Raw genomic sequence first — 12607 nt, forward strand, 5'->3', positions numbered from 1 at the left:
TTGGAGGTGGGCTGTCAAGGAGCCTCATTAACCACACACTTGTACTTCCTATTTCTGCCCTACAACGAAAATGAGGCTCAAAGTGTATCAAGAAAAAGATGGATAAGGAGATCAAACTGTTAAACCCATACATCAAACACATTAATTCCTGGATATATTTCTCCCCTTTAAATTTCCCCAAATTTCTCAGTTGGAAGCAGCATGTGGTGACAACTGGAGTGGCCCCAGGTCAAATCCTGGCTGGTGTGTGGCCCAGGGCAGATTTTCCCTTGCTGATTCTCACTTCCCTCCTCCAAGCACAGATAACCACACTCGCTGCACAGCTCTAAATGCCAAAGTGGTGGTTCTGCTGTGTAAGGTGCCTGGTACCCAACACATATTAGACATTTGCTAAAATGTCATTATGATTTCCAAACGAAATTGTTAAGTGGTTATTTATCCACAATAAAGTCATCAGAACATCTCGTCTCAGATGTACAAAGGGTAACTCTTCCTGACCAAAGAACATCTGATAACGTTCAAAATAAGTAAGACGGCTCACATGTAATGTGATTTGAACATATCTAATTTTCAAGTTTTCTACATCTATCATGTGGCAGACTGTCATATTAAAACTAAAAGAACAATTTTAAGAAAATTAAGGATTTTATAATCTAATACAAAATTTATTCTCTAGGACAAAAAAGTTCAATAAATACTCTAAGAAAAAAAAACAGTGAAGAAGAAATCTTCATGTTACAGATTTGAGACCGATCAACCAGTGAAACAGATGGACTTTATTTAGAGCTTGATTCAAATAGCTTCAAAAAAAAAAAAAAAAAGCATGGGGGGACTACAGAAAATTGAACAATGACTCAATATTTAACGTTAAGTAATTACTGTTAATTTTGTTAGGTGTGAAAATGATAGCATGGTTGTGCTTAAAAAGGGATCCTTATCTTTTTGAGGTACACCCTCAAATACATATGAACAGAATGAAATAGGACACCTTGAAGTTGTATCAAAATAACCCAGGGCAAGCCGATGGGAATAAAGCTGAAACTATGGTTTCATCTGCTAAAACCAGATGACATATTCTCTCTCTTTTAAGTTTGTAATTCTCCATTTAAAAAAAAAAAGGGGCAGAAGGCAGAGAGAGTGATTAAGGGGATCCTGGGTGGCTCAGTTGGTTGAGCGTTCGACTTGTGATTTTGGCTCAGGTCATGATCTCAGGGTCCTGACGTTGGGCTCCGTGCTCACCATGAAGTCTGCTTGGGATTCTCTCCCTCCCTCTCCCTCTGCCCCTCCCCCCACCCCGCACGCACTCTCAAATAATAAACAATCTTTAAAAAAAAATAAGTTCTTGAAGGGCTGAATGTAGGACTCTAAGTTAGTATGATCTGAAGTTTGCCTTCAAAACTGGATACAGTAAGTAACCCACAGAGGTGCCAATCTTTTTTTTTTTTTTTTTTTTCCTTTAATCAGCTATTTTAACCTACTTGTGTAGGGTTACAACACACATAAAAGCACATTTCCCTAATTTCAAAGGCAGGGGATGCACTGTTTAAAAAGCCTGAGGCCATCAGAAAGGATGAATACCTACCATTTGCAACGACATGGGTGGAACTGGAGGGTATTATGCTAAGTGAAATAAGTCAAGCAGAGAAAGACAATTATATGGTTTCACTCATATGTGGAATATAAGGAATAGCACAGAGGACCATAGGGGAGGGGAGGGAAAACTGAATGGGAAGAAATCAGAGAGGCAGACAAGCCATGAGAGACTCTGGACGTGGGGAAACAACCTGCAGGTTACAGAGGGAGGGGGGTGGGTATTAAGGAGGGCCTGTGTTGTGATGAGCACTGGATGTTATATGCAACTAATGAATCACTGAACATTACATCAAAAACTAACAATGGCTAATTGAAAATAAAACTTTTTAGCATATAAACATATGAAAGAAATAAATTAATGTCATTTTCTTTGACAAAAAAATAAATAAATAAAATAAAAAGCCTGATGCCTCTAATCCTGCCCATTTGGCCTCTAAAAAGGAGGAACCTTAAAAAAAACAAACAAAACAAAACAAACAAAACAAACAAACAAAAAACAGGCCATCACCTATTTGCTTTTATTTTTTTATTTTTATTTTTTTTTTAAGATTTTATTTATTTATTTGACAGAGAGAGAGACAGCGAGAGCAGGAACACAAGCAGGGGGAGTGGGAGAGGGAGAAGCAGGCTTCCTGCCAAGCAGGGAGCCCGATGTGGGACTCGATCCCAGGACTCTGGGATCATGACCTGAGCCGAGGGCAGACGCTTAACAACTGAGCCACCCAGGCGCCCACCTATTTGCTTTTGACACCTCTGAATTTCCTGACTAGACTGAAAAAGTCTTAGTTGGAGGCCAATGACCAAGATCAGCAGGCATGGATCCTTCCAATCAACTTTTTACTTCAACGGGTATGAGAGTTTAGAAATAGGTTCTATTTTTTCCTCTCAAATAGTATAAAACCCTCATTAAAAGAAAAAAATCTAAAACACAGGTATAACACAATGGTAATGCAGACTGTACAGGTTATCACAAATGTCTGAATTAGTGCATATTTGGGGGCCAAATATTTATTATTAGTCTAGACAAGGGGAAAAATTTGTATGCTCAAAACTTTAATCTTGTAGTACCACATGGAAGACAAGCAGTACTCAACACACTTCTCTAAGAAATTGCCTCACCCTACCCAAACCCATGGACTCCTCAACTATCTAAGTGATGATCCCCAAGACTCCCATTCTCACGGTGGCTGAAGATTTCCTAAGAAAAACCCAACTTCCATTATGCAGATATAAAAGTTCTAAAACATCCTGTGATGGTAGTTTTACTCTGGTAGTGAATGGTGAAAAATTCTTGCTGATAATGAGAAGCTGTCTAAACCAATAAAATGGCTTTACCTCCTCTCTCAGTGCATACTGTTCAATGAGCTTCTTCAGCTTCTCTCCCAGCTCAATGTTTTCCTGGCGGAGTTTGGCATTGTGTATGTCATGTTGTTCCAGCTGTGCCTGGATTTCATTTAAAGTGATTTGGAAGTGTGCAGTGGCTTCTTTACGTCTTTCTTCCTCCTCTCGTGCCTGCTGCATATTTTCTTCCTTATTATCCAAAATAATTTCTGTTAATGGTACAGACCTATACAGAAGATGCTCATAAAAGCTTCTGCTGCTCCGGGGGTTTATTTATTGTTTCTGAACTCTGATTCCCCTTCCCTTTATTTGTGACCAGAAAGTGCTCATTGAATAAGCAAGCAGCTTTTCTTGAGTAGATAGTAAGAGAGGCAAGCTGCCCTGCTGTAAAATGAGGCTACGTCCAATCTAAAATTCACCATACTGAAAATTAATTAAACGGACTACCCTGAAAGACAAGGAGCCTCTCCACGTGGCCAGCTCCCTCCACTGTACGTTCCCGAACACTCTCTGGTTACACAGCGGCATCTTACATCAGCCTGACGAGAGAAACCCTTCTTGCAGCTTACTTTCTGGGTACACCTGACCCCCTAGAAGGCAAGGGACTACTTCCATCACTTGCCAAAGATACAAGTGTTAAAAGACTTTCACGTGTTTAAACAGCTATCCGTCTAATCAAAATGTTGATTTTCTATAGGAAAAAAAATACCACCTACTTTAGTGAATAATTAAATCCAAGGGTTCAAAAGCAAAGAAAAAACTAACAGCTCCCAGAGTAGGTGAAGATCCATTTCCCGAGTGTTCCTGGATTCTAGGACCTTGGGCATCTGCTGTGCTGGGGCAGTGTGATGAGAGATCCTGCTCAGTCAAAATCCTACCAAAACTGTACATGAGGACAGGCCCACCTCCATGTCTCTGGCTCCTTTTCCTTCTTCCCCTGCTGGCACCAGTTCATCTTTGGGTACCTGCTCCCTCTTCCTTTTTTCAGCCATGGCTTAAGTGCTATTCTGCAAGTACTCAGCCACTGGGTACTCGGGGGTAGGCAAGGGTGGTCTGGCCGTGCGGCTGGTGAACAGCCCCCACGGAGCTCAGCAGATGGTTTCCCTCCCCAGACTCAGTCTCTGCCTCAAGTCTGTTTCTACTCGGCTCCTCATTCACGTCAGCTTTTCCTACGTGGTCATTAACTACCTCAGTGCTCAGCAGAAAATTGGCAACTCTGAGTTTCCTAAGCCAGGGCTCCAGGCAGATAAGCTGTTGTCTAAATACCAATCTCAATTCGATTCCCCATGACCATATATGAGGTTCATTAAGAACCATCAGGCCAAGCAAAACAGTAGAAAAGTGGTTGCTGTCTCCATGTAGAGACCAAAGATTTACTTCAAATAGGTACAAAGTGATTATAAAACAAGCGAAGTCAGTGTCAGTCCCTCCTGAAAAACAGAAAAGTGAACCAACTAACCTTTAATGTCTTATTGTGACGCTGAAGTTCCCTGCAAAGAGACTCTAGTTTGCTTCTTGCCAAGATAGCCTTGCTGTGTTCACTCTGCAAGTGAACTTTCTCTTTCACAATTTGGGCTTGTTTCTTCTGCAGAATCTTCATTTGCTTCTGAACATTCCTGCTTTCCTCCAGCTAAAATTAATAAGCACTTTACAATCAGGAAGTACAATGAAAACCTCTGAGTTATGGCTGGAGAAATTACACTAAGAACTATGGAACACATTTTCAAAAACCAAATATTACAGTCTATTTTTTTTTAATTATTTTGTGCCATATTACTCTGCCAACCTTTTCTCTCTTCCAGTTGTGATAGGAAAGTAAGCAAATGTAGGGAAAAAAACAATCTTAATCCATTTTTTTTTTTAAGTAAACTCTACCCCCAAAGTGGGGCTCAAACTCACAACCCTGAGATCAAGAGTCACATGCTCTATCGACTGAGCCAGCCAAGCACCCCTTAATCTTTTTTTTTTTCTTCTTTTTTTTTTTTTTTAAGATTTTATTTATTTATTCATGAGAGACAGAGAGAGAGAGAGGCAGAGGGAGAAGCAGGCTCCCAAGGAGCAGGAAACCCGATGCGGGACTCGATCCCAGGACCCTGAGATCATGACCTGAGCCGAAGGCAGACGCTTAACCATCTGAGCCACCCAGGCGCCCGCACCCCTTAATCTTTTATTAAAAATTTTGAAAAATGCTGTTTTTGGAAAAACTTTAGAGGCCAACACAATCGAGTTTTACTTTTCTGAAAAACACACACAGGCTACTCTACTGAAATGGTCCTCCAAATTAGAATAAGCAGCACTGGGGCGCCTGGGTGGCTCAGTCAGTCAAGCGTCCGACTCCAGATTCCGGCTCAGGTCATGATCTCTGGGTTGTGACACTGAGCCCCGCACCAGGCTCCACGCTGGGTGTAGAACCTGCTTAAGATTCTCTCTCTCCCTCTCCCTCTGCCCACATTCCCTCCTCAGCTCGGGCACATGCACACGCTCTCTCTTAAAAAAAAAAAAAGAATAAGCAGCACTCAGGGTTGTGAGAAAGAGGAGTTGCTGCAATTTTAGGTTTGGAGCATATAAGTATATTTCAAGGTTAAATCAACACTAACAGATTAAGACTTACTGACGTTTCACAGAAAGCAAGGATGCTGAGTCAATTTCAGGAGCAAGAGTGACACCTTGTGGCCTATCAAAACACACCAAGCATCCTTACATGCCATATGCTTACAGCTATTAGAAACATCCTTACAGAAATTCCTGCAGAAAAAATAGTTTTGTTTTTGTTTCCTACTTTTGCAAAGTAATCGTAGATGACTGTGGGTACAGCACAGCTGCAAGAGGCTTCCAGTCTGTACATACTACCTGTAACTCCACTGAGAGCAGCAACCCCCTTGCCCTCCGGACTCAAGGTAATCACAATCCTGAATCCCAGGCTCACAATTCCTTTGCTCTTCTCTTTTATCTCATTTGTGTGTGGTCCTAAAAGAACCGTTCTGGTTTCAGTTATCTTGACTCTGTTGTGGCTAGTGCAACTGAAGAACTGAATTTTTTCTTGAATTTAAACTGAGCTTGAATAGCCGCATGTAGCTAATGGCTACCATTTTGGACAGCACAGCTGTAGATTATATTGCTAGAACTCATCCAAATCAACTGCACAGATCAGGGAACAGCAAACTTTTTCTGTAAAGGGCCAAAAAGTGTTTTAGGCTTTGCAAGCCACATACTCTGTCTGTTGCATCGTTGTCTTTTTTTTAAAAACACTTTAAAAATGTAAAACCATTCTTAGCTTGTGGGCAGTACAAAAACAGGCCTCGCCAGATTTGGCCCACTGGTTATAGGATATCTCACTTAAAAAACATACCACACACAACATACTTTACTGATCCATTCTCAAGTCAATGGGCATTTGGGTTGTTTCCAGACTTGATTACTTAGAATGATATGAACACTGTCTTACGCGTTTCCTGCTATACACATGCAAGAATTTCTCTGGGTGCAAACCTAAGAGTGGGACTGCTAGGCAGTGATTAATGTTCTATTTCACATGACAATGCCAAACTCTTTTCCAGAGTGGCTGGCAAATTTATTCTCCCATCAGCGACTTATAAGAGATCATGTAGATAGATGTACATCCTCTCCAAAACTAAGTGCAATCAGAATTCTTAATTTATGCCCCTACAATGGACATAAAATGGCATCTCCTTCTGGTCCAGATTTGCATTTCCCTGATCACTAATAAAGTCACACATCTCTTTATATGTTTATGTACCTTTATGTTAAGGTATTTTTGTGTCTTCATGTTTTTCCACTTCTATAAAATGCCTCTTACATGTCTCTTGCCCATTTTTCCGTTGGGTTATTTGTTCTTTTCATATTCATTTGTAGGTGTTCCTTACATATTCTTGAAACTAAATATTCTGTTGGTTGTATTTGTTGGAATATGTTCTTCAGTTTTTTTTTTAATTTTTCTTTTTAAGAGTTTATTTATTTATTTGACAGAGAGAGACACACACAGAGAGAGGGAACACAAGCAGGGGGAGTGGGAGAGGGAGAAGAAGGCCTCCTGCCGAGCAGGAAGCCCGATGCAGGACTCGATCCCAGACCTAGGACCATGACCCGAGCCGAAGGCAGACACTCAACGACTGAGCCACCCAGGCGCCCCTTCTTCCCAGTTTTTTAATGTGACTTCTCACTGTCTTTTGAAGTGTCTTTTGCTGAACAGAAAGTTAATTTCAACACAGCCCATTTTTGCAATCCTTTCTCTGATAGTGCTTTTTGTGTTGTAAGAATTCCTTCCCTTGGGGCGCCTGGGTGGCTCAGTTGGTTAAGCGACTGCCTTCGGCTCAGGTCATGATCCTGGAGTCCTGGGATCGAGTCCCACATCGGGCTCCCTGCTCAGTGGGGAGTCTGCTTCTCCCTCTCACCCTCCTCCCTCTCGTGCTCTCTGTCTCTCATTCTCTCTCTCAAATAAATAAATAAAATCTTTAAAAAAAAAAAAAAAAAAAAAGAATTCCTTCCCTTGGAACGCCTGGGTGGCTCAGTCAGTTAAGCGTCTGCTCAGCTCGGGTCGTGATCCCAGGGTCCTGGTATCGAGTCCCGCATCGGGCTCCCTGCTCAGTAAGGAGCCTGCTTCTCCCTCTCCCCTCTGCCTGCCACTCTGCCTACTTGTGTTCTGTCAAATAAATAAAATCTTTAAAGAGAAAAAAAAAAAAGAAAGAAAGAAAGAAATCCTTCCCTTGGGGCCCCTGGGCGGCTCAGTCAGTTAAGTGTCAGACTCTTGACACTGGCTCAGGTCACGGTCTCATCAGGTTTGTGAGATGGAGCCCCACATCAGGCTTCGTGCTCGGCGGGGAGTCTGCTTGTGGTTCTCGCTCTTCCTCTCCCCGCCCCTCCTCTTTCTCTCTAAAATAAACAAACAGGGGCACCTGGGTGGCTCAGTCGTTAAGCGTCTGCCTTCGGCTCAGGTCATGGTCCCAGGGTCCTGGGATCAAGCCCCACATCGGGCTCCCTGCTCAGCGGGAAGCCTGCTTCACCCTCTCCCACTCCCCCTGCTTGTGTTTCCTCTCTCGCTGTGTCTCTCTCTGTCAAATAAATAAAATCTTTAAATAAATCTTTAAAAAAACAAAAAACAAAAAAAAACCCTTAACCCAAGTTTAGAAAAATATTTATTAATATCTAAATAAACCTAAATATCTAAAATAAATTTTTTTAAAGATTTTATTTATTTACTTGACAGAGAGAGACACAGCAAGAGAGGGAACACAAGCAGGGGGAGCGGGAGAGGGAGAAGCAGGCTTCCCGCCGAGCAAGGAACCCGATGCGGTGCTTGATCCCAGGACCCTGGGACCATGACCTGAGCCAAAGGCAGACGCCTAATGACTGAGCCACCCAGGCACCCCTAAATATCTAAAAAAAATTTTTTTAAAGATTTTTATTTATTTATTTGCTAGAGAGAGAGAGAGAGTGAGAGTACAAGCAGGGGGAGTGGCAGGCAGAGGGAGAAGCAGGCTCCCCGCCGAGCAAGGAGCCTGATGCGGGGACTCGATCCCAGGACCCTGGGATCATGACCTGAGCCAAAGGCAGACGCTTAACCGACTGAGCCACCCAGGCGTCCCTAAAATTTTCAAAGCTTAATTTTTAACATTTAAATCCTTAATCCATTTGGAATTAATCATTGTGTAGTATGATATATAAGAATCTAATTTCTTTCCCATAAGGATATACACTTTATTTATTTAAGTAACTCTACACCCAGCATGAGGCTCGAACTCATGACCCCGAGATCAAGAGTTGCATGCTCCATCAATTTAAACAGCCAGGTGCCCCAGGGTATACACTTAAGTTCCATTAATTTCAAGAGGATGGCAACTCTCCCCCAAATGCACCAAGAGAATCCATGAAATGTTCTTCTAAATCCCCAACTGGTGTTTTTTTCCCCTAATTTTTCCCAATAAGTTGAACCTAAAATTTTACAGAGTAAAGAGCCACGAATAGCCAAGATACTTCTAACAAAAAGAGTAATAAGAAGAATATACACACCTACCCCAGCAGATATCAAGATTTATTATTACACTATAATAATCTACACACGGATGCCTGGGTGGCTCAGTCGGTTAAGCATCTGCCTTCAGCTCAGGTCATGATCCCAGGGTCCTGGGATCGAGTCCTACATCAGGCTCCTTGCTCAGCAGGGAGCCTGCTTCTCCCTCTGCCTGCTGCTCTGACAAATAAATAAAATCTTTAAAAATAATAATAATCTACACAAACTGACTCAGGAATGGGAAAGAACAGCACTATAACAAGTACTTAAGAATCATGTTACAGGGGCACCTGGGTGGCTCAGTCGTTAAGCATCTGCCTTTGGCTCAGGTAATGATCCCAGGGTCCTGGGAGAGCCCCGCATCGGGCTCCCTGCTCCTCGGGAAGCCTGCTTCTCCCTCTCCCACTCCCCCTGCTTGTGTTCCTGCTCTCGCTATCTCTCTCTCTCTCTGTCAAATAAATAAATAAAATCTTAAAAAAAAAAAAAAACATGTTACAAACCTAGTATATCCACACTTAGCAAGTGAAATGTGAGGATTTCAAGAACCCATGTTATCTGGTAAACACGGAGGCCACAAGGTCTCCCCAGTGGACAATCCCAGTTACGGTGCAACACGCCATACCACCTGCTCTACAGGACTTTTCTACTTATCCATGCCACAAGCACCAATGATGTCAGATGATGCTATCACAAAAAGGGCAGAGGGCAGTGATGGCTAAAGGGAAGTTTTCTAAATAACCCTTAGGAAGAGGCTACTCCATTGATGGTCTCACTGCTACATAACCTATATACTCTACCTTTTAAAAGAAATGAGTGTGGTTTCAAGAAATAAAGCTTTAGAACATTTTCTGAAAACGGTACACATTTCATCCTTCATACATTCAGCAAATCTAAATCAAAGAGAGGTTACTACTAGGCAAGTCTTCAATGTGTCACATATCCTAAAATGAATGTAGCAATTATTACTGGGACTTAAAAATAACCATACCCACCTCCACACACACACAATAAAAGCCACAAACAAAAACAGTCTAGACCCCTGCTACTTAAAGTGTGATCTAAGGGCTAACAACATCAACATCATCACCTGGGAGCTTGTTAAAATACAGACTCTCAGGCCCCAACCCAGACCCAGCGAATCAGAATGTGCCTTTTAACAGAAGTCCCAATGATATGGATGAATCTGAGGACAGCCCTAGGCAACTATTTGCCCTTTCTTCTAATCTATTCGTGGCTGTCTGCCTTGTCACAGTACAGGGTCAAGCAGCTAGCTAATCCTCTACACTGCTTTTGGTCTCTCACTCTTTTTTCTTTTCCCTTTTTTTTTTTCGTGTCTTCTTTTTCCACCACTTCTTGCAGGATTCCCATGTGGATGGAACCAATAGGAATGGTCTTCCACAGACAGTGGAAGAGTTCCTTTCCTGAAGCCAGCAATCTGACCAACACTGGGTTTTCTTCCATCTTTTTATCTGTGACTGTTCTAGGCCATTCATACTGACGCACAGGGCTTCCTGCTGCTCTGAATAGAAGGTGCTAGGGTGCTGAATGCCAGCTACGTGGGCATATACACACACCCCTTTATAAACCAAGGGAGAGTAACTATAATTCTCTGAATAATAAACAGAATTCATTTTTAGAGGTGGCCAATGACAAAAAAATAGTATTTGTGATATGGAATAACTGCTTCAACAACAGATGAAAATGCATAAAAATCGTCAATAATTCACGTAAGTTTTTCACAAAAGGCATTATTTTTAGCATTTATATTACACTTACTCAGAATTCTAAGTTTCCCACAACCCTTACACTTCAAAGGATTCTAGGACTTCCCCATTCTTCAACCTAAACAGGATGGCAGGGTTTCCATGTTGAGACATCTTTCATAATTTTATTTATTTATTTATTTATTTTTAAAGGTTTTATTTATTTGACAGAGAGAAAGACAGCCAGAGAGGGAACACAAGCAGGGGGAGTGGGAGAGGGAGAGGCAGGCTTCCCGCAGAGCAGGGAGCCTGATGTGGGGCTCGATCCCAGGACTCTGGGATCATGACCTGAGCCGAAGGCAGACGCTTAACGACTGAGCCACCCAGGCGCCCCATCTTTCATAATTTTAAAAAGAGAATGAATGCTACTTGAAATAACATAGGCCCAGAACAAATGAGGTCAGTTTCTTTAGAAGATGGAAAAAGAAATGCCTGGCACATAGTAGATGTGAAATAAATATTTCCTGAGACAAAGTATTGTTTTAGTAGACTATTTCATCTAACTCACAATTTCAATCACAATGGCTAGAACCTTTATCTCTAAAATTCCCTTGGGAAAAGTTAAATACAGGAACTACACCCAGACTAGCATGTACAGCATCACAACAGAGTATTTCTAAGTCAGCCTTTTCATTTCTAAAACTGAGTTTTAGAAAATCTGTGCCATATCTTAGCATTATAATGTCCTATAGGTATCACCTTACAAAATGAAGTCATACAAGCAACAAAAAGCCCCAAGAAATGACATTCTCCTCTTCAATGTTGGAATACAATGTAATTTTACATCTAAAGCTATATCAAAGTATTTTAAAAAGCTTATCAAGTACATAAACATTTTGCTGTATTTCATATGAACCTTACTCCCTTGATTTAATACTCACGAGATCAGCATATTTCTTACAGAGAGCTGCCAGCTTCTCTTCTGGAGTTGAAAGGGTGTTTAGGGCTTGCATCAATAATAAAACTTCTTTTCCTGATGATTAACAAGATAAGAAGAATAAGATCAAGTCTAACCTGTAAATTCTATGTAACACTTAGTAGGTTCTGACATCCAGAGTAAAATAATTTGTGCCTGTATCTAGACATAAGAGATTTACCAGCTAAATTAAAGAAAGCTATTTTTAAATTCTGCATTAGCAGCCACCCCTCCCTTCCCACCCCCACCCCAAATTTCTTCATTCACTAATACCACTAGCTATTTGTAAGAACTCTTGCTGAAGGCTTAAAAATTCCCTTGCTTAACCATTGATGTCCAAGTTAAGACAAATGGTCTTTTTTTTTTTAATATTTTATTTATTTGTTTGACAGAGAGACACAGCGAGAGAGGGAACACAAACAGGGGGAGTGGGAGAGGGAGAAGCAGGCTTCCCGCAGAGCAGGGAGCCCAATGCGGGGCTCGATCCCAGGACCCTGGGATCATGACCTGAGCCGAAGGCAGACGCTTAATGACTGAGCCACCCAGGCGCCCCGACAAATGGTCTTTTAAAATAAGTGATAATATTTTACTTCTTAAGGAACCATCTGTATTTTTTAAAATGTTTACTCTTATACGTAGGATATTTCATTTAAAAACATATATTAAAAGGACTTTGGTATGTGGTATACAGACTGCTATGAAGAAAAAATGCAGGCTGACTTCAAAATAGAACACCTTCCTATCCACACGATATTTCAGTAACAAAACCTCTCAAAGCCCAAGGTCAGTAAGAATTTTAAAAGAGAGGACTAAACATAATTATTAAATATGATTAGAAGTAACCATAATGTAACCTGCAATTTTTAATCAAGATTTTAAAACCCATATTCCATCTGGTTTTTTTTTTTTGAGACACAATTCACATACTATAAAATTCACCCTTTTAACTTAGAAGTGTACAACTGA

At 41.3% G+C, this 12607-nt stretch overlaps 1 protein-coding gene across 3 annotated transcripts in view; it reads right to left on the reverse strand.

Annotated features, from left to right (window-relative positions):
• The window catches only part of TXLNG (taxilin gamma), a 64372-nt gene that overhangs the window by 18504 nt on the left and 33261 nt on the right, over positions 1–12607 (reverse strand). For 2 of the 3 annotated variants that reach the window (XR_013444634.1, XM_078064349.1), the window contains exons 3-5: positions 11607–11698; positions 4394–4564; positions 2929–3123 (exon numbers count right to left, since the gene is read on the reverse strand). Coding sequence is in view for 2 of the 3 variants with exons in the window: in XM_078064349.1 (XP_077920475.1) it covers positions 2929–3123; positions 4394–4564; positions 11607–11698 (458 nt within the window). In the remaining variant the exon portion in view is untranslated. The remainder of the gene's footprint in view (positions 1–2928; positions 3124–4393; positions 4565–11606; positions 11699–12607) is intronic. The other variant, XM_078064350.1, reaches the window with a different exon arrangement.

Source organism: Halichoerus grypus, chromosome X (genome assembly GCF_964656455.1).
Source record: "Halichoerus grypus chromosome X, mHalGry1.hap1.1, whole genome shotgun sequence".
NCBI classification, from domain to species: domain Eukaryota; kingdom Metazoa; phylum Chordata; class Mammalia; order Carnivora; family Phocidae; genus Halichoerus; species Halichoerus grypus.